The sequence below is a fragment of the Gallus gallus genome, chromosome Z (assembly GCF_016699485.2).
Source record: "Gallus gallus isolate bGalGal1 chromosome Z, bGalGal1.mat.broiler.GRCg7b, whole genome shotgun sequence".
Lineage (NCBI taxonomy): Eukaryota > Metazoa > Chordata > Aves > Galliformes > Phasianidae > Gallus > Gallus gallus.
Window position 1 is genome coordinate 25,479,197 of NC_052572.1, and position 18,514 is coordinate 25,497,710.

The 18,514-nt window shown below is 37.1% G+C and overlaps 1 protein-coding gene across 5 annotated transcripts in view; it reads right to left on the reverse strand.

Moving 5' to 3' along the window:
• Nucleotides 1–953: 953 nt before the first annotated feature.
• The window catches only part of FCHO2 (FCH domain only 2), a 95,090-nt gene continuing 77,529 nt past the window's right edge, over nt 954–18,514 (reverse strand). For 4 of the 5 annotated variants that reach the window (XM_001232743.7, XM_040655693.2, XM_015277664.4 and 1 more), the window contains 7 exons: nt 15,558–15,669; nt 14,779–14,934; nt 12,503–12,635; nt 9,716–9,915; nt 7,155–7,219; nt 5,091–5,255; nt 954–4,851 (listed from right to left, as the gene is read on the reverse strand). In XM_001232743.7, coding sequence (XP_001232744.3) covers nt 4,829–4,851; nt 5,091–5,255; nt 7,155–7,219; nt 9,716–9,915; nt 12,503–12,635; nt 14,779–14,934; nt 15,558–15,669 — 854 coding nt within the window. In that variant the 3' untranslated portion in view covers nt 954–4,828. Of the gene's footprint in view, nt 4,852–5,090; nt 5,256–7,154; nt 7,220–9,715; nt 9,916–12,502; nt 12,636–14,778; nt 14,935–15,557; nt 15,670–18,514 lie in introns of those variants that run through there. The other variant, XM_040655694.2, reaches the window with a different exon arrangement.

An 18,514-nucleotide genomic window follows, 5' to 3' on the forward strand; every position in this document is an offset into this window, starting at 1 on the left:
TTTGCCATTTTTTTTTGGAATAAACTCCATCACCCTCGATTAAACTATCTACATGGTCTTCCTTACCCCCCGTGTTTATTTGCTTTTCTTATCAATCTCTTATAACTTCTGTTTTTATAGCCACTATTAAGAGAAGTCTTCCATTATGCCACCTGAGCTGGCTGCTTTCAGTTCTCTCCGGTTGTGGTTTAGTGAGCATCTGAGCCAGGAGTACCATGTGTTGCTGCAAAAATGAGATCTTGTTCCCTGCCCCTTCTTAGATGGGGTGTTTGCCAGACCCCGATGCTGGCTGGTCCAGCCGGCTAGCCTAGCATAAATCTGATTTATGTCTGGTTGGTGAGTGGAGTTGGCTCCCAGGAAGGTACAAAGCATGTTGGAGCTGGTGCAAGGTGTGGTGGGTGAAGAGGAGAAGTGTGGCTTCCGTGTTTTGGCAGTAGCAGGCTGCCCAGCTGGCACAATGTGAAGCCGTAGTCTAACTGAGTTTAGTTGTTTTTCATTAGCGTAGAGATGTTGACCATGGGATTGTTGCTTTTTAAGCATGAACAAAATCTCAAGTTGACCTTGAAGTACCACCTGCCTGTAGGATTAGTTTGAACTGACTATAAACAACAAATTCAATGAAGTAATGGGACTTGCTTGTCAGCATTATTTGGTTCTGCCGTCCAGCCAGGCAGCTTAACATTAAGTATGATTCTATATTTGATGCCTTCATCAGTAAGTGTTTGTTTTTAAATAGCTGAGGTTTAGGAATGGAAAACATACTCAGGTACAGAAGTTTTAGCAAGAAATACAACTAGGACAATAGCAAACCAAATAATCCTTTAGTTTATAATAATTAAAATAGCCATCCCCAATTTAAAACCAGAAATAATGGATTCAAACTGAAGTGAAAGCAGATGAAGAAAATGCAGAATCTGGGTAGTAACTGTAAGTAATTCAGAAGAGGCCTGTGGTGTTTCTAAGATCACTTTATTCTTTAAAGGCTGGATGCTTTCTATTGGTATTAACTAAAGGAGAAGTTAAAAATCAACATATCAGGAAACATGGAGGTCAAACAGCATCGAGAAGGAATACTCAGTAGTGTAATAATATGCACAGCTGTAGATAAACATCAGGTTTTCAATAGAGAGTCCTGGAAATCAGTCCCATCAAGGGCACCCCGCGGTAAGTGTGCTATTTGCTGCTTTGGTTCCTTGAACTGTTTTTAGCTTACTCTGTCCTTGCAGGAATTTGAATTTTTTCTTACGTGCTCTAAAGTAAAACCGCCCTTTCATGACAACTGAAATGGAAACCAATTATCTAGCAATGCCAAAGAAACAGAAGGTACACAGATATTAAGATATGCATCTTAAACTTCTCAAACATGCAAAACTTGAAATGTAATGCTTTTAGCCATGATGCAAGACCTTCCCTTCTAGTAGATGGCAAAACCCACGACACTGTAACTCCCACACAGTTCCAGCTGATAATCAAATAATTTATCTTCTTCAAATACTCTACACAAATGTTATTTGGCAGTTGTAAAAGTAGCCCATTATCCCCCAAAAAACTACCTGATAAAGCACTTTGATAATGACAACCTTGCTTGAGCAGTATAAATCCAGTTCTGAGTAGTACCTGGACATTGGCTTACAGTAACAAGTCAAATGTTAACAGAAATGCCAGGGCAGTGAGTTAAATGACTACTAGAAGGACTGAGCAGAGCTGTACCCTTTTACATCCCAAGCCAATGGCTGCAGATGCTGGGCGAGTAGAAAGCAAAAGGCTTTGAAGTTCTCCTTGCCACAGTTCATTATTTTGCCTTTGCTGAAGACAGAGTCCTGAGCTAGGTGGACATTTGTTCAGGCCACAGGGCAATGGCCATAGGGCACTTGCATTCTTCATTCCCATCTTGCAGCAGAAGATAATAATCAAACCCTCGGACTATTACTTTCCAGCATGACAAGAACGGCACTTACTGAAGTGATATCCAGCCAGCTGAGAAAGTCAATTTAATAAGTCATTACTTATTAAACTATACAGACCGTGGGACTGGTGGGAAAGAAACGGATTATAACATATGTTTGTTCAGCTCCAACTTCTACTTCTATCCTTGCAGCTTTGAAGAACAATTCTCAGACTGTGGAAACAGTGTTACTTAAATAACTTCCTGTTTTGTGGAACTGCACAGTTGACAGAATATATGCTTATTAAGGAAGTCAGGGAATGTACAGCACTTGGTAGCTCTATGAAGAGACAGCAGCAACAAGTTAGCTCATGTCTACAAAGTCAGTATTTTTCTGACAAACGTCTCTGCAGTTTTGCCTAATCCTAATTATTAATATCCATTTAGTGAAGGCACAAGACATTTTAGACATTTACCCAAGCACAGTAAAGATGCAGCTCTTTGCAGAAGTTGTCTTTCCACCCAGATTTGTTGTGTTGTTTTTCAGGTATAGAAAACAGTTCATATATTATCTCTACTACGTATTACTTACAAACCAATTAACACTTGACAAACATTTAGTACAGACACAGTTTCATCATATTTTTGTATTGCTTGGAAACCCGCTGGGATTGATTGCAAAAGCATAAGCAATATAAATCAGCATTTAAATTATATATTACATGTTTATTATGGGTGCAACATTTTTTTAAATTTACATTTTATGAAAAATCAGAAGTATTTACAATTTTTGTAAGATAAAGTTGTGTGCTCTAATTTACAGTCTGATGTAGTAATAATCCATAAAAACTCAGATCCTTTAGAGTTGTGTTTACAAATCAATGTTTTCAGAGGCAGCTACAAAGGATATTGCTGTATACACAAGCAAGAACCAGCTTGCTACATGTCTTTTTTTCTCTTCCCCATCAGACTGCTACATGTACTTTTTACATTGTTTTTGAATTTCTTTACAAAAAGTCTATATAAACTTGTATGGCTTCAAAATTGTAACCTGCACCCAATGCAAATGTACGTATAATCACCCAAATGAAGAGTAGTTTGAAAGTGCTGAAAAGTAGCTACTTCATTTAACTCAGAAATGGAAGCAATAGTTCATTAAGAACAGCTATACAGTTTTGGGTTTTCATTAATGAAACGTTGTCATGTTAAACGCAGTTTGATTGCAAAGCAGATTACAATTAAGATTCCAGTAAAAAGACTGTACCATTTTACATCCGTTAGAAATTCCCCATTCAATAAGATCACCAAATTAAAAGCCAGATATACTTTTCCAATCAGGTGTAAAGTCCAATATCTCCTCAGAGATAATAACGGAAATCTCATCTGCCAAGTGTATAGCATACATTAGATTTTATGTAGCCTCTCTAAAGCTTAATTTATTGCAAAGCTTCAGCAGTCCACTTCACCACTGGTTTTGCATGAATTAATTCGAGCAAGTTTTATTGTCTTAATAGAGAATTTGAAATAGATATCGGTATTCAGAATGGTCATATAAAATTCCCACTTGAAGGTTATTAAATTACTTTGCCCCAATACTTTTGATTTCTGTACTGAAAAAATCATTTGATAATACAAATACATAAAAGATTTTCTAAACTAGTAACTTGTTTTAAAAAATGTTACTAACGTGTCACTTTTCTGTGCTTAGGCTGTGGCAAGAAGAGTAGAAGAGAAATATTAAAACTGCTAGTTACAGAAAAAAGAGTAAAACTAATAGAAATGGCAGTACAGTCATCTTGCTGCCATAATATCCCCTTCTTAAATGATATTCCTCCCAAAGTACTGTTCACATTCACATCACACAATTCCAAAAGCACTTAATGCAGTCAATGTAAAGGGAAATGCTTGTTTCCTTTAAAAGCATGCATTACCATCTTTCAAGATTCTCATCTTTGGTGACATTGAAGTTAGTATATCAAAATTTCAAAGTCCTGCATGATACATCTCCCTTTACTATGGATGCATTTATTGCAATTACCCCATGAGGGAGTAATCCACTATTTCAGTCTCCTTTAACACAACCTCTAGCTTCTGCAGATCTCCCTTTTAAATCCCCATCGAAATAATTTTTATGAAGTTGTATTATACAAACACCACACTTTCTTCATGAATGGCCAAACTTTGAAAGAGGAAGTGAGGCACATGAATAACAAATCGGATAGGCACAGGCTTTTTTAAAGGCACAAATGTTATGAAATTCATATAAAAATAAATTAAATCTACAGCATTAATTCAAACAATCACAACGCCCATAAAATTCACTAACTGCAGAAGTAAATCTTTTCTGTCTTTTGCAATTTTGTAACACATTGCACTTAGGAGAAAAAACACTATATAAAACAACATACACGTTAATAATATATGATACATGGGCATCAAGTTACATTTTTTATACATCTCTAACTCAAATGTTTTTATGGCACAAGTGTATGGAAGAACTACATATACGTTTGCCTCTGTTTTCTTTAAAAACTGGCAATTAAGGAATCTGAAAAACGACTATTATGGAAAGCTCAAATAGTCTTACTTGCTCTCCTACGTTTTTACGTTTGATGTTTACAGTATAACATACAATTTCATACTTTCATTACAACTACTGATTACTATTTTGACTTCTATATAAATTTACCAAAATTTTAACAAAGTTTCCCCAATATTGCAGTTGATCATTTACAGACAGTGTTGAAGTTAACTTCAGTGCTATTATAAAGTAATACAAGCTCTGCAAAATGACTTTTGAAAGTGCATTTTCTGTCCTGTAGTTCAGCCTCAAAGTAGATCAACATTTAAAAACATTAATGCATGTGAAAATAGTGTTTGAAAGGTAGAGGGGGCAGAGTGGGTTTCCTGTACTCCTTTAATGACATGACTTTCACAGGTTCATCAGCAGTCTGCCATATACCGTCCTGAAAAATAAAGACAGGGTTTTTCTTGTAGTCAGTTGACAAAACAGATTTTGTCAGTATTCTCCTGTGAGCAATTTGACTAACTAAGGAGAAATGAAAACCCACAAAGTAGTTTTCAGCCATGTTTTAGGGAAAGGTAAGTATATATGCGCCATTTGTTCAACAGTTTAATGTTCTATAATACAGCAGTACAGAATACGCCATATTAATTTAAGTATATAAACATGTCAGCTTCTTACCAGTGGCAAATCTCTTCTTAAGGAGGGAAAGCCGATAGCCAGTGCCTACTAGCTCTACATCTACTCCTGAAAGAGTGCTTCCTTCACTTATGAATTGCACTGCAAGTGTTGCTGGTTTACTGGGTCCTTCTGAAAGTTCAAATTTTGCCCTGAGGGATCCAGAACCTGTAGAAATCAGTAAGGAAAGAAAATCACAGTTTTCTAACAAAGACAAGATCTGATTAAATACATTTCCCAGAAGACTTCAGTTAATTTTTTACAGACAGAGGTGAAGCTCAGTTCAGTGCTGCTTTACAGCAGCAATAGTTCATAATTACTTTAGTCGCACTTCTGTAGCATAGCACAAGGTATTAAAAAACACTGTAATTTCTCCCTTTTTTCAGTTCTTAAGCAAATGTTTTCTTGTTCTTGCACTATCTAGTGGGGATAAAATGAGATTTAAATAATAATGGAATAGTAAAAGCCCAGCATCTTTACTTCTTTAAAATAACCTGCTTTTCCTAGTCAGTAGGAACTGCTAATTCATGAGAAAAGATAGTGACTAAAATGTTACTGGGGTAAAAACAGGAATTAATGAATGAAATTGTTTTATGCAATGACTTCTTCCTGATAAATTTGCCTTAAAGTTCATTTCATTTCGTCAGTGATATATCATAGTTTGGGTAATTGGATACTCATATATTCAAGTATTTCAAAGCTGGCTTTGTGTTTTATACGTCTGCAATTCACAGCTCACATAATGTGTTGGACTGTAAAAAATACACATTTTACCACCATATACACCAGAACAAAGTGTACTTCGAGCCATTTGTCCTAATAGTAACAGTCCTTCTCTAACTTCTCATAGTATTATATACTCATTGGGATATGTATTTATGCTCAAGAAAAAATTGTCAGTAAGAGAAGATAAGGTCACAGAACCAGTGAGAAATGTGCAAATCTACTGAACAGACACAAGTTGTGATCTGCATCAATAATAGCCCTTTTTATGCTATGTTTTTATGCCTGCAGGTGTGGAGTAGTTCTTCATTTGGCTGCATTCACATTTTAGCATGACATCCTTCTTTTAAAAGGTTTGGTAACAAAAGGAGAAAACGAGAAGGCTATCCCTACATAATCAAAGTGGAAGACAGGAAGCAAACAACTGTGAGGTCACTGAATGATTAAAGCACACTATACTACAGCAACAACCTCCGGCAGATCAAATTCCCTTGAATTCTGTTTGAATGACCACCACAAATCTGCAGTTTTTGCAGCAATAGAAGAGGTCTTCCCCTCCCAGGCCTGTGATTCCTATATGAAACCCAACATATTTAAAGCCAAATCTATGCTTTCCTAATGCCCATCATTACACTCTTAACACCAAAAGGCCATTTATCCACAGAGGCTTTGAGAAGCTTCCCTTTTGTCCCTGCTTTTCTAATTCAGAAAAACATTGCATCTGCAAAGGTTTTAAGGACTGTGATATCAACTGGGCTTCAGGAAAAGGAAGCTGGACAGAGGATATCTACTGATTCCTTACAAAATATTGTTATATAAATCACTACTATGAGCAGATGTGCATAGTTTTTTTGATGTTATTTATTTGTTTTTGGAGTTGTTTGCCAAAACAAAGAGCCTCAAAATGTTGGTGAAGAACAACCTGTAGTTGAGCCTGTCTTAGCATAGCATTTTCATTCCAGTTCCTCCACTCTTTCTACTTCATCTCAGTTGTCATTGTTTGAAAAAAACAGAAGAATTTATTAAATGTTTGATGTATTTTTTCTTTGAAAAACTGTTCATTTTCAAATAGCATTGATGTAGTAATTTCCTTACTCAGTTTGAAATCTATTTTAGAGCTAACAACTTCCCAGGGTTTCACCAATTTTCCTTTTATAATTAACTATTTATATTTTAACATCTCATTTTTAACAGAATCTCTCAGGAGGAACTTCAGAGAGAAGTTGAACTGGTCAGCAGGATACAAGATGAGATGAAGTGTACACAGGCATGAGGGTGCAGAAGCTAAAATGATTACATTTTTACTGTTACCATTTTTCTGTAGAACAAAAAAGTTCAACTTGCCTCCATTCTCAGATTTCTCTGAAATGCTAGATATTTTCCAGTAAGCTTTCATCTGGTCTGCATTCCTGTGAGAGAAAGGTTGGTGAGTTACAAGCACCAATTTTCAGAATTTTATTTCCTTTTAAAAGGGAATTTTATTTTACTTTACAAGACCATGCACACATAACCCACATTTCCAAATGGAGGTTTATAAAAATACTTATCATTTCAACATGGGTTTGTGGAGAGCTACTCAAAGCAAACATGTGCATTGCACCTGAGCTTGTAGCTGAGCTGAGATGTACATGCCACCTTTTTGTACAGTCACTACTGTCCTCTGCACAGGTATGGCTCCACCTGACAACTCCAAAACCTGCGTGGTCTCAAAGAGCAAGGACAAACCAAACACAGTGGGAAAAGTTTGAAAGCTGAATCTTTATGCTTGATGGTGATGGTACAAGTGGGGACAGCGTTGATTGTTCTCACCTATGTGAGACTCTGGGCTGTATGAATGGGAACGTCCCATTTCCATTCTAATAAAACTATAGCTGGCACATGTGACACATGGTTTATGTTTATGACACAGTTTAACTTCTGACTCTGTAGAGGGGAAAAAAGAAAAGGGCACCAAGCACTGGAGTCTCCAAACTAGACAGACATTTGAACTCTTTGAGCACTTTGAGCCATTTCATCAATGGAAAGCCAACAACTTAAAGCTGTAAGCAGCATGAATTGCTGACAGGTTTGAAATTGTCTTTGTCATTGGTATAGCAGCAGTGAAATGCTCATGCAAGCAGAACAGATGATAGCAGTCACATGCTGGAGGCAGAATTATAAAACATTTATTCCTAAAAAAACCCCCAAAAGCTCATCACCCAACCCTCTAGGACAATGATGCAGGATGACACAAACAATACAGCTGTTTGGGATATGACTAGTTATTTTTTTGTCAACTTGTAAAGCTCAAAATTCTAGCCTTGGGTTGTTGCCTAGGTGAAAGGCAAAACAGAGTCCCTTACTCTGATGGATCTGCTGTGAAACTGTCATTAAGTGCTGAACCTTCCTAGCTAGCACTAGGCATTCTAGGAGGCTGTTCCTGCTTAGTTGTGAAACTTAGGTTTCACAACTGATGGGTTTGTGGAAGAAGCTTGGACAGGGAGAGGGGAAACTAGCTTCACCAGAAGTACTGGTCGTGTTTTACATGTGTACTGAATCTGCTGCAGTAGAATAAGCTTAAGGTGATCGGGTTAAGAGTTTTACTCTCTCGAAACACCGTATCAACTATCAATTTTGGCACTTTTTTTTTTCCCCCCCACTTAAAATGATACTGTATTACCACTTTATCCACTTAACACAGTTAAGAGGACTGCCTCCGGAAACATCAAAACCTATCTGATAAATGGTTTATTCTTCCTTTGAACCTTGATTTATAAGATCTTACTCCCTTCAGCTTGGTATACTTCTCTCTCTTAACCTCCATGTCTTCCTCAGTTAATAAGATCATCTTGTCCCTCTGGGAAATAATCAGTCCTGGAATTAAATTACAAAAGGGCAAGTATATACAAGTTGCCAAACTACAGGTGCAGTGCTTGAATTCCACTCGCTTTTCACTCCATGGATGTACTTCTCTGCCCTTTGCCACTACCTCCTGCTTGTTTGCACAAATTTGTAGAAATCTAAGGTTTACGCCTCACTTTCAACTGCAGCTGCAAATGGCCTGCAAGCTTAGAAAGTGGTAGCAGGTAATAATCAGAATGATGCTCTGTGTTGTATGAATGTTATATGTTACAGGTTGATACTGCAGAACCATTGACAGATCATATTCGCAAGGAAGCAGCAATGCCTCAAGCTAAGCTGGTGGTTGGTATCCAGGAACCAGGAACATGCTGCTTTTCCTGTCCTGAGTGACCTCCTTGGGATGAAGCCTAAGTCATTGCTGGTTCCCATATTTTGGGAGAGGTACATGAAATGGGTAAACAGTATCCACGTATCTATAAAGAGATGGGGAACAATGCTGACGGGAATCCATAAACCTGTGTGTTGGATGTAATGATTATCAGATGATACAAATACAACAAAGTATTTGGAACCTGAGCATGACATAAATGTTATGGAATGAGGGATGGAAGTGTTGGGCCTGGCTAGCATGGAGTTCACTTTCCCCACAGCAGCCTGTACAATTCTACGTTCCACACCTGTGGCTGCAACAGCACTGATATCACACCAGTGGTTCATCTACATCTGAGCACATATACAATAAACCATATGATCTAGTGGGTGGCATCCCTGTCCACTGCGTTGCAACAAGATGATTGTTAAGGTTCCTTTCAACCTAAGCCCTTCTATGATTCTACACTGACAACATTTTTTAACCATTAAGAGATTTTGGTTTCAAATCACATAATTAAAAATAACTGTCCTGTCTGTTGGACCAAAAGAAAGCAAATATTGGAAACTTCAAAAAGGCTGTATTATTATACAGTTGGAATGGCTGCTTATAGTCCCATTTCAGCTTTTCATATATTCATAACAAATATACTGAAAAGAATATGAAATAATAGAAAGAAAAGTATAAACATTACCATTTTGCAGGTGGAAGCGATTGCATGTTTGTTACTCCTCCATCTACTGGTACTACAACCTGTACATTAGACAGCATGCTTGGCACATTCATAGACTCTGGATTGTATTTATAATCCACTCTCACATCAGTAGTGTTAGCATTACATTTCCAGTAAGTTGCAAGATTTAAGGGAGTGGACTGGATGCCATTTGAAGATACCTTTAAAAAAATAGACCATTGAAAGCAGCTTAATTAAAGTCTCTTCCTTTCTGGGTAGAATTACAGAATGATAGTAATAGCTATAAATACTGACAGAAGATCAAAAGAACAACTCACCTCTGAGCCTTTAATCTCAGAATTCTGAAGACTGTCACAGCCTACAGTAATTCCCATTCTTTTACATTTAAACTAAGTTGTTTTAAAAAATGAGTTAAACTCCTTCTCACCCATGAGATTTCTTCCTGTTTTGGCTTTCTTTGGTCAAAATAGTTTTGTTCTAGTCTTGTATTCTACCTCACACAAGAAAGTTGCCTGTACCAAAATTAATTAATCCTTAGCAGTTACGTGGTATATCATTTCAGATATCTGAACAGCAAGCAGCAAAGGGCGATACCTCTCACTGGACACGTTGCCAGCAAAACAGTTCTTACCTATTAAAAACATTATTTTCCTGGTGGAGGAGAGTTGGCAGATGCTGCTTCTGTAGCTGAGCTCATGTTGCTGCCCTGCTACACACCCCTATCATCTTCCTAATCTACTTGAGGAACCTTCCATTTCCCGTTTCATTTTGTTGGCAGCTCAGGACACGTTCCATCCACCATGGCTTCCTGGTCTGTGTCTCATTTTACCCCAACAGTAAAGACCTTATACAACTCTCCTTCTCCCACAGAGCTCATTTCTGTAATTCAAAGAAAAATTCTCTTCCTCCAACATTTCTCTTTGACTTTTGCATACTTCTTATAAATTCATTCTGGCAGGATACTGGGAAGATATAGAAAGCTACAGTAGTATTAATAGCTGCATCGATTTTTTTTTTTTTTTTTTTTTTAATGTAAAGACAGTTGGATCAGAAATTCAAGCATATCAAAGCAGGGGTAGGAAATCCTTGTTTTCTCTTTTAGATGAATGCACTGTTCCTTAATTTTTAGGAAGATTTTTCGCTGACAGCCAGAACATCTTCCCACAGAATCACACTGTGGCTGAGGTTGGAAGGGGCCTCTGGAGATCATCTGATCTTGTTCAACCTCTCTGGCTCAAACAGGGCATCCTACAGTCAGCATCCCATGTCCAGACAGCTTAGAAGAATGTCAAGAAGAAAGCCTCCACAAACTCTCTGGGCAATCTGTGCCACTGCTTGGTCATCCTTGCAGTAATAAATATGATCAGGCAAAACTTCTCATTGGTACTTATTCAGTACCCCAGCCTTTTCCCTGTCCTGTCTCTTGGCACTGAAGTTTTTACTGTCCTAGGGCACAAGTGAAGAAAGCCTGGCCATGGTCAATTTGTGCCCTCCCTCCAGATATTTATATATATTGAAAAGATTGCCTCTGAGGCTCCTCTTCCCTAGGTTCAACAGTCCCAGATCTCTCAGCCTCTCCTCACAGAAAAGGTGCTCCAAATGCTTCCCTTTTCATAATCTGTGTGGCCCTTTGCTGGATTCTTAAATGTCTGCAAGTCTCTCTCATACTGAAGAGTCCAGACTGGACTCCAGCTGTAGTTGCATCAGTGCCTGAGCAGAAAGGGAGGATCACTTCACTCAGCCTGTGGGCAATGCTCCTGATGCAGCTCAGGATTCTACTGGCCTTCTTTTCCACAGAGACACAGTGCTGGCTCACGTTCAGTACAGTGTCCACTAGGATTCCCAGGTCTTTTCTGACAAGCTGCTTTCCAGCTGGCTGCTCCTCCTCAGATGTAGGGTTTTGCACTTCTTTCTGTTGAAGTTAATGACGCTCCTGGCAGCCCTTTTCTTCAGTCAAATTAAGTCCCTCTGGATGGCAGCATGACCATTTACCATATCAGCCACTCCTCCCAGTTTTGTGTCATATGTAAACTTGCTGATGGTGAACTCGTCTCCATCGTACAAATCATTAATGAAGATCTGGATGCTTTCCTGTGCAACCTTCTGTGGGGAACTGCTTTAGCAGAAGACTAGATGATCTCCCCAGAGGTCTCTTCCACCCCTATGATACTGTGAACCAGGCCCACTACTGACCACTGAGGCAAGCTACTACTTACAGGCCTCCAGCTAGAATTTGCACTACAGATCACCACCTTCTGTGCCCAGTAGTTTGATGACTACCCCTGATCCCTCTGTCCTTCATGTGCCTCAAAATGGTTTCCAGGATGAGCTGCTTCATTTTATTGTGAAGAGTGAGAACATCATATATTCTCATGTATTACATCTGATAAACAACAACATCCAAAAATTATGCAATTACAAAAGCACACACAATTGAATTAGAAACTCAAAGAAAAACCTGTAGATGCCTAAATTCAAGGAAAACTTGGCTTTGCTAACAAACACCTAAAAGTAGCAATGCTCAGCATCTTCATACTTGAACTGTGGAGGAGATTGAACAAGATGAAACAGGTCATGAATGCAAGGGAATGACATAAGGCATAACAAGAATGCACTCAGCTAGGGCAGAGCCTATGCATTAAGAGACAGTGACGTACCCAGAACTGATCTAGATGCAGGATGACAATTCATCTGCATGCTATCGGGCAAAGAACAGTTCTAATTTCTGAACAGATATGGAATCAGCCAGCATTTCTTAAAAAATTCCAAAAGGCAAGAAATGTTTACCTGATACTTTAAAACATCCACATTATAATAGGATGCAGATGGGTTCTGTTCTGATAATTTCTTGAGGTAGACAGTTATAGCTTGCATGTTCATCCAAAAATCCCTTGTAGTGGAGTCACTTTGCGACTGGTCACTACAAAGAGAAAGAAAGGTAGAAATCAGCACTGAAAGCTCTCATTTTCGATGTCTAAAAATTAAGAATAGATATTTCCCCTTCTTCACTACTTAAAGCAACTGTTTGTTCTAGTGCTCTATATCACATAGTTGTGCTTTTCTTAATATTAAGGGAAATTAACTGCTTGTCTTGTCTGGTTAAAATTCTCCTTCCAGTCATGGAGCAACAAGTTTTCTCCACTGATGACTGACACCACAGGATGCAGTTAATGACAGGTTCAGATATTGTATATTTAGTAAAGTCCAGTCTTAATATTATCAGGTGGTGTGAGAATGTGCGTGAGGGGTCTTCTAGAAGAAGTATTATCTAGTCTGGAATAAGACCTAAAAAATGTAATCCATTTCGGATACAATATCACTAAGACTTGTGCTGTATGTGTTACCATATTTTCACATTTGTAGAAAATGTAAGCTCTCTAAATTTTTTACTTCGAAAACAGTTCCCAAATTATTATACACAATTGTATTTCAGGTACTTAGTGTTACATTCAATCTAAGTAGCCACTTTTTTTTTACAGTTCCTATATGTAGGTAAGAGCACAAACAACAGCACAATCAGAATCCTGATTTGGAGCTACTGGACCGTGAAAAGTATTTTTGCACATCAAGAATAAACTGAGCTCTGGTTGCATCAGGTGTATTTTGAGAAAAACAAACAAACAAAAAATCAATGAAGATTCTAAGAAAACTGATTCAGAAACAAAATTCAAATCATTTATCAATTAAAGGGCTTTACTGGATATTTGTGGATATAGTGAGAAACTGCAGTCACTGCTAAAGAGATTTGCAGAACGCAATGAACACTTGGAACACAGAAAACGTGAGTGCAATGGCTTGACTCTGGAACAGTGACTTATATACCAGCAGTCTCTGATTTGCTTTGACTTTGTCTCTCAGTACAGTACTGTGATTCCTGCTACTTCAATCTTTACTAAGATACAGGGACCTTACACAATGAAACCTACTGTAAAATCATTTTGCTACTTCACCATTAGGTGCAATCCAAAACAAATTCTGATGTTTCCACAAATATCACTCCCATAAAAATATGCCATTTCTATAAATACTAAACAAATGACAGCCTAACAGCATATGATGAAAAGTCATAATACTACCATATGGTTTAAACTTCCTAAGTGTCCTTTACATGCATTATTTCTAATTAGAAGTGCAGTGTTACAGCACATAGATAGGAATACTAGGCATTTTCCTTTTTTTTTTTTTCCAAAATATACTTTTTCAGTACAATTCACTCTATATGCTGAAATCTAACTATGAATGATTGAATGAAATTAAACACAAAAGAAGTGATGCAAACAGCTTAATTCTTCCAGCTATTTCAATAACTAAAAACAATGTACCACTTATAAATGTTTAACTGTTTTTCAAATAATTTCTCTATTAAATGAAACAGAAACTGCTCAGCTGTAACAAATTCCTGCTAAATAATTACAGTTTTACAATTGCCCTAAATTTTGGAACAGAAATCACAATGCTGTGATTTCAACAATTGTTCTGCTTGCTCAGGAGCATATTTTTCTTAAGAAATCTACAAAGCACACTGTTGTACACTTGAAATACATAGATATATAATTATTTTGGTCTACTGTAAAAACAATACAGCTTAAGAAATAAACTTGTAACCACCAACTGAGATTGGCATAGCTCCTACTATTTGGCTACTGTTTCATTATTTAAAGTCACTGTTGTCACAGAAATCCATATACCCCAGTTTTGACATTTTTTCTTCGTATCTGTGATCAGTCACATTGTTCATTTAGTTTGAGTGGAAAAAAAGGTTTTTTTTAAATTGTTTATGAAATCGTTTCATCTATAAAATGTGTGTGACAGCACAGCTACATTTGCAAACTACTTTTTATGGTTCCTGTTATACTCAGTGTGAGTTCCAGGACCAGTTAATTACTGAGAATTTTAGTGATGGCAGCAGAGAAAAAATGAGGTAAACAAGATAAATTAATGGGACTGAATCAAGAATAAACAAACGAACAAGACTGGAGAGAACTCTGACATTTATACAACAATTCATATTTCAGAAATAACGGAGTTTACTATTATATATATATTAAAAAAAAATACAAAACCTGTATACAAGTTGTGCATTTGGAAGAATCTGCTCTAGTTTGCTTGTGTTTTTTACCCTGAAGCAGAGCACAGCTGGAGATGGGTTGCTGGTGAAGACTTTAATAATCCCACTTGGGAATGATACTGTCATATCACCAGTGATCTTCACAATGCATCTAGGAGAATGAAAATATTGTTTTTATTGCAACTCATTAACTCCCTAATTTTAATACCGCCTGTAAAGCAATCACTATACTTTCATAATCTGATAAGCTGAATTCATAACAGAAAATCAATTTTAAATGAGGATAATGTGGCACTGTAATTATCACGTGTGACAATGTATTATCACTTTCAAGTTGAAAGTCAGATGAAGTAAGTGAAAATAAAAGTACAGCTGATTAAGCATACAGTAGTCTTAGTGGATATTTTTCAGGCTTTGAAAACATGGCACAGCTATGCTTACGCACGGCCTACGTAGCATAGAAAGGGATGTGACAGGGTGAATGAGGTGCTTTTACAGCTGCCCAAAATTACACACAGTACCTACATGGCTATGACAAAGACCCTTCTCATTTTCAATATTCTCACCGAACACATTTTTGTAAAGCAGATATGTCTGAACTCCTAACAAGACAGCAGAGAGCAATGAGCCACTGCTGTCATTTACACTAGGGGAAAAAGCCTGGTGAAACCCCTTACCAACGCATACACATTTTCCCCAATACATTACAAGTAAAAACAGTGTGTTTTCTTATTGTAACTTATTACATTCAAAACAATTCACTATTTAACTAACTTTGTGGGATCTGCTCCTTTAAAGTAGGCGTTAACAGATTCAGTAAGGGCTACTGCAACAGGCAAGGTGTCCTGGTTTCCAAGGCTGACAGGGCTGGGACCACGTGAAACACCTAGAATACATACAGTATTTAACTTACAGAAGATTTAACTTACAGAAGCTTAGCAGTAGATTTCAGAACGATTGACATCTGTCATTTTCACAAGACATTGCTACCATCAAGTTCACAGTACAGCCTAAAGTAGTACTTAAACACTATTAAGAAAAAACACTGTACAGTACAAACACACCATCAAAACACTGCTTAGCAGCCTAAGAAAACAGGACTATTGGTATGACATATCGTCAATGGACAGACATAAGGAAATATACATGAGACACAGAAATGCTGCATTAAAATGGCTAATGATGACACCAAAGTCAACAGATCCAAAGGACATTAGACATTAGCTACAATACGTTAAGAAAACAAAACACAAAACCTACTGTATGCTTACTGCATGGAAAAATGAACGATAAAATGGCCAGGGAAGCGCAAAGAATTCAGATACAGTTTTTATGAACTTAAATGCAAACACATTAATATTACTCCGCATTAATGAACTGCTGAATATCCTTTTAACTATTTCAGACAACAAAGGTTAGAATTTCTGTGCAGAAGTTACTGTAAAAATATTTTGCTAAGTTTTTTAACATGTATGGGAATACCTTGGAAATACCTGGACATACACAGCAGTTCACAAGAAAAGTAATAATCAGGCTTGTATCAGCCTTCATAGGTGCCTGTGCATACGCAACAGAATTAAAATGCAGAGCTAGAAAAAACAACTCAGACCTCATGCTAAGGTTTTTTTTTTTAGAACTGTGCAACCAACAAAGCTGATTGTCATAGGATTTTACTTCCTCCTGGTGTTTTCCATGTGGAGCCAGCTACTTAATATAAACTGTAATACTAGAAGTTTCATCTTTTTCACTAGTGCAGCAGAATACTAGAGAGCATCTTCATTGCTTTTTGTACCGTTACTGAACTGGTTTATATCACATAATATATCCATCAAAAGGAAGATACAGTCCTTTGCTGTGTGATGAGAAAAATGAGAAATTAATTTCATATCATAAAATAGAAAAATCCTGTATAATATTGCCAATGGCATACTAATCCTACATACTCTAACTTAGCATCTGTGCCTTCTGAACTCTTCCATCAACAAAAAGGAAGTTGGGACCTTGTTCCTCAAGGAAGGTCTAATTTGAGATTTTACACTTAAATTCAGAGATAAGTGAAAGTGAAACAACAGGATAGGAAAAGACAAGAGAGTTGGTCTAATTCTGATACTTTCATAACTTGCTCTCCACAAAGATTTGTTGCCTAAGGTATTAAAACGTTCAGAATACTTCTAGCACTATGAAAACGTGTTAGAGCAGCTTCAGGACTGCTGAGATGCAAAGCATTGCTCTGGCCACAAGTGTTCAAAACCAAACATTCTTCAGTGAATGAAGTAATATGATGTTGGCTTCTTCTTCTTCTTTTTTTTTTTTAATGATTATTTAAATGAACATTGAGTCATTTTTATTTGCTCTTTCAGAGTGCACACGGGTGAAGTTTCCAGTGTTTATGTCTCTTCCTGAAATCTAGCAAAAAAAGATATGATTCTCAGTAGTCTTAGGAATCCAGAAGTCATGACCTCAGAAAAATTACAACAACCAGTTCCATTCAGGAAATTACGTGTGAGCTCCAGAAGTATTCTCCATCCAAGCCAAAATATGCATTTGATGGAAAACAAACAACTGCAGAGCAGATAAGAGGCCATTACACTGTACTAGTAACTGTCAGACTATTCACAGATTTATCCATTCTATCTAAATCTTATAATAGCCTTGTAAATACCTTTACACTGATGTTTGAAAATTTTGTAATGTGAATACTTAAATTATTTTCCTATCGGTAAAAGAAAAATATTAATTTATTGACTGATTAGGGAAACTCATTAGGAACAGTAAGTTTATTTTTACATTTTTCTGGTAACAACAAGCAAATACATACATTTGTGCATTTCTCTGAGATGTACCTGAATGACTGCTTAATTGTACAGCCCTCACTCTTCAAGATCATTTACGATTAATGATAATCTAAGCACTTTGCTAAAAACCAATAAACTGAAAGACATATACCTGTCTAACTGAACTCTAGATTTTGTTGTCTTGCAGCTGAAAATATAAGCCTAAAAATGTAATGCAGCAATATCCTGCTTCAGTGTCCTCCAAGTTTGCTGCAACCTCTCAGAGGGACAGGATGCCACAAAATTGTGCCATCCTGGATTGCAGCTCAAGCGGTTAGCAGTAGGACCTTCAGCAATGCCAGTTAAGCTGGTCTGGATGCCTTGCTATCTGCCTCAATCTGATCACCACTAACAGCCTCTCAGCTATGCTGACATGTAGTGAGTGGCATTGACATGGACAAGAAGGGTGGCAAACTGCAGAAAAAAAGACTGCATCATTGGTCACAAATATGGCAATATTTCGTCAAGTGGTTTCAGTTTACTTTAGGCATAAAGACTGGGATAATTTTAATACTGACTAAGCTTTTTTTTTATTTAGAAAAAAAAAAAGTATACCCTAATTTATTTGTATCTTCATTGCTTTGTATTATATGAAAAAAATATAAAATTTTACCTGACCTGTCTTAAGAGAATGAGGATTATCAGAGCTAAAATGTATTCTCCTATCTTGAATGGAAGCTGTAATGTAATGTAATGCAAAATTGAAGGCAAAAGACCAGGTTTTGGCTTGTTTTGGAGGGATAGATAGCAGATTATAATGTATGAAAGTAGTCATACCAAGTTGTGGTGATTTTGATAATACATAACTTGTTAAGCAGTTGAGCTTCCAAGCTACTTGTATCTGCCAGACACCAGAAATGGCTGGATAAACTTTTTTTTTAAAGAAATGCAATTTTA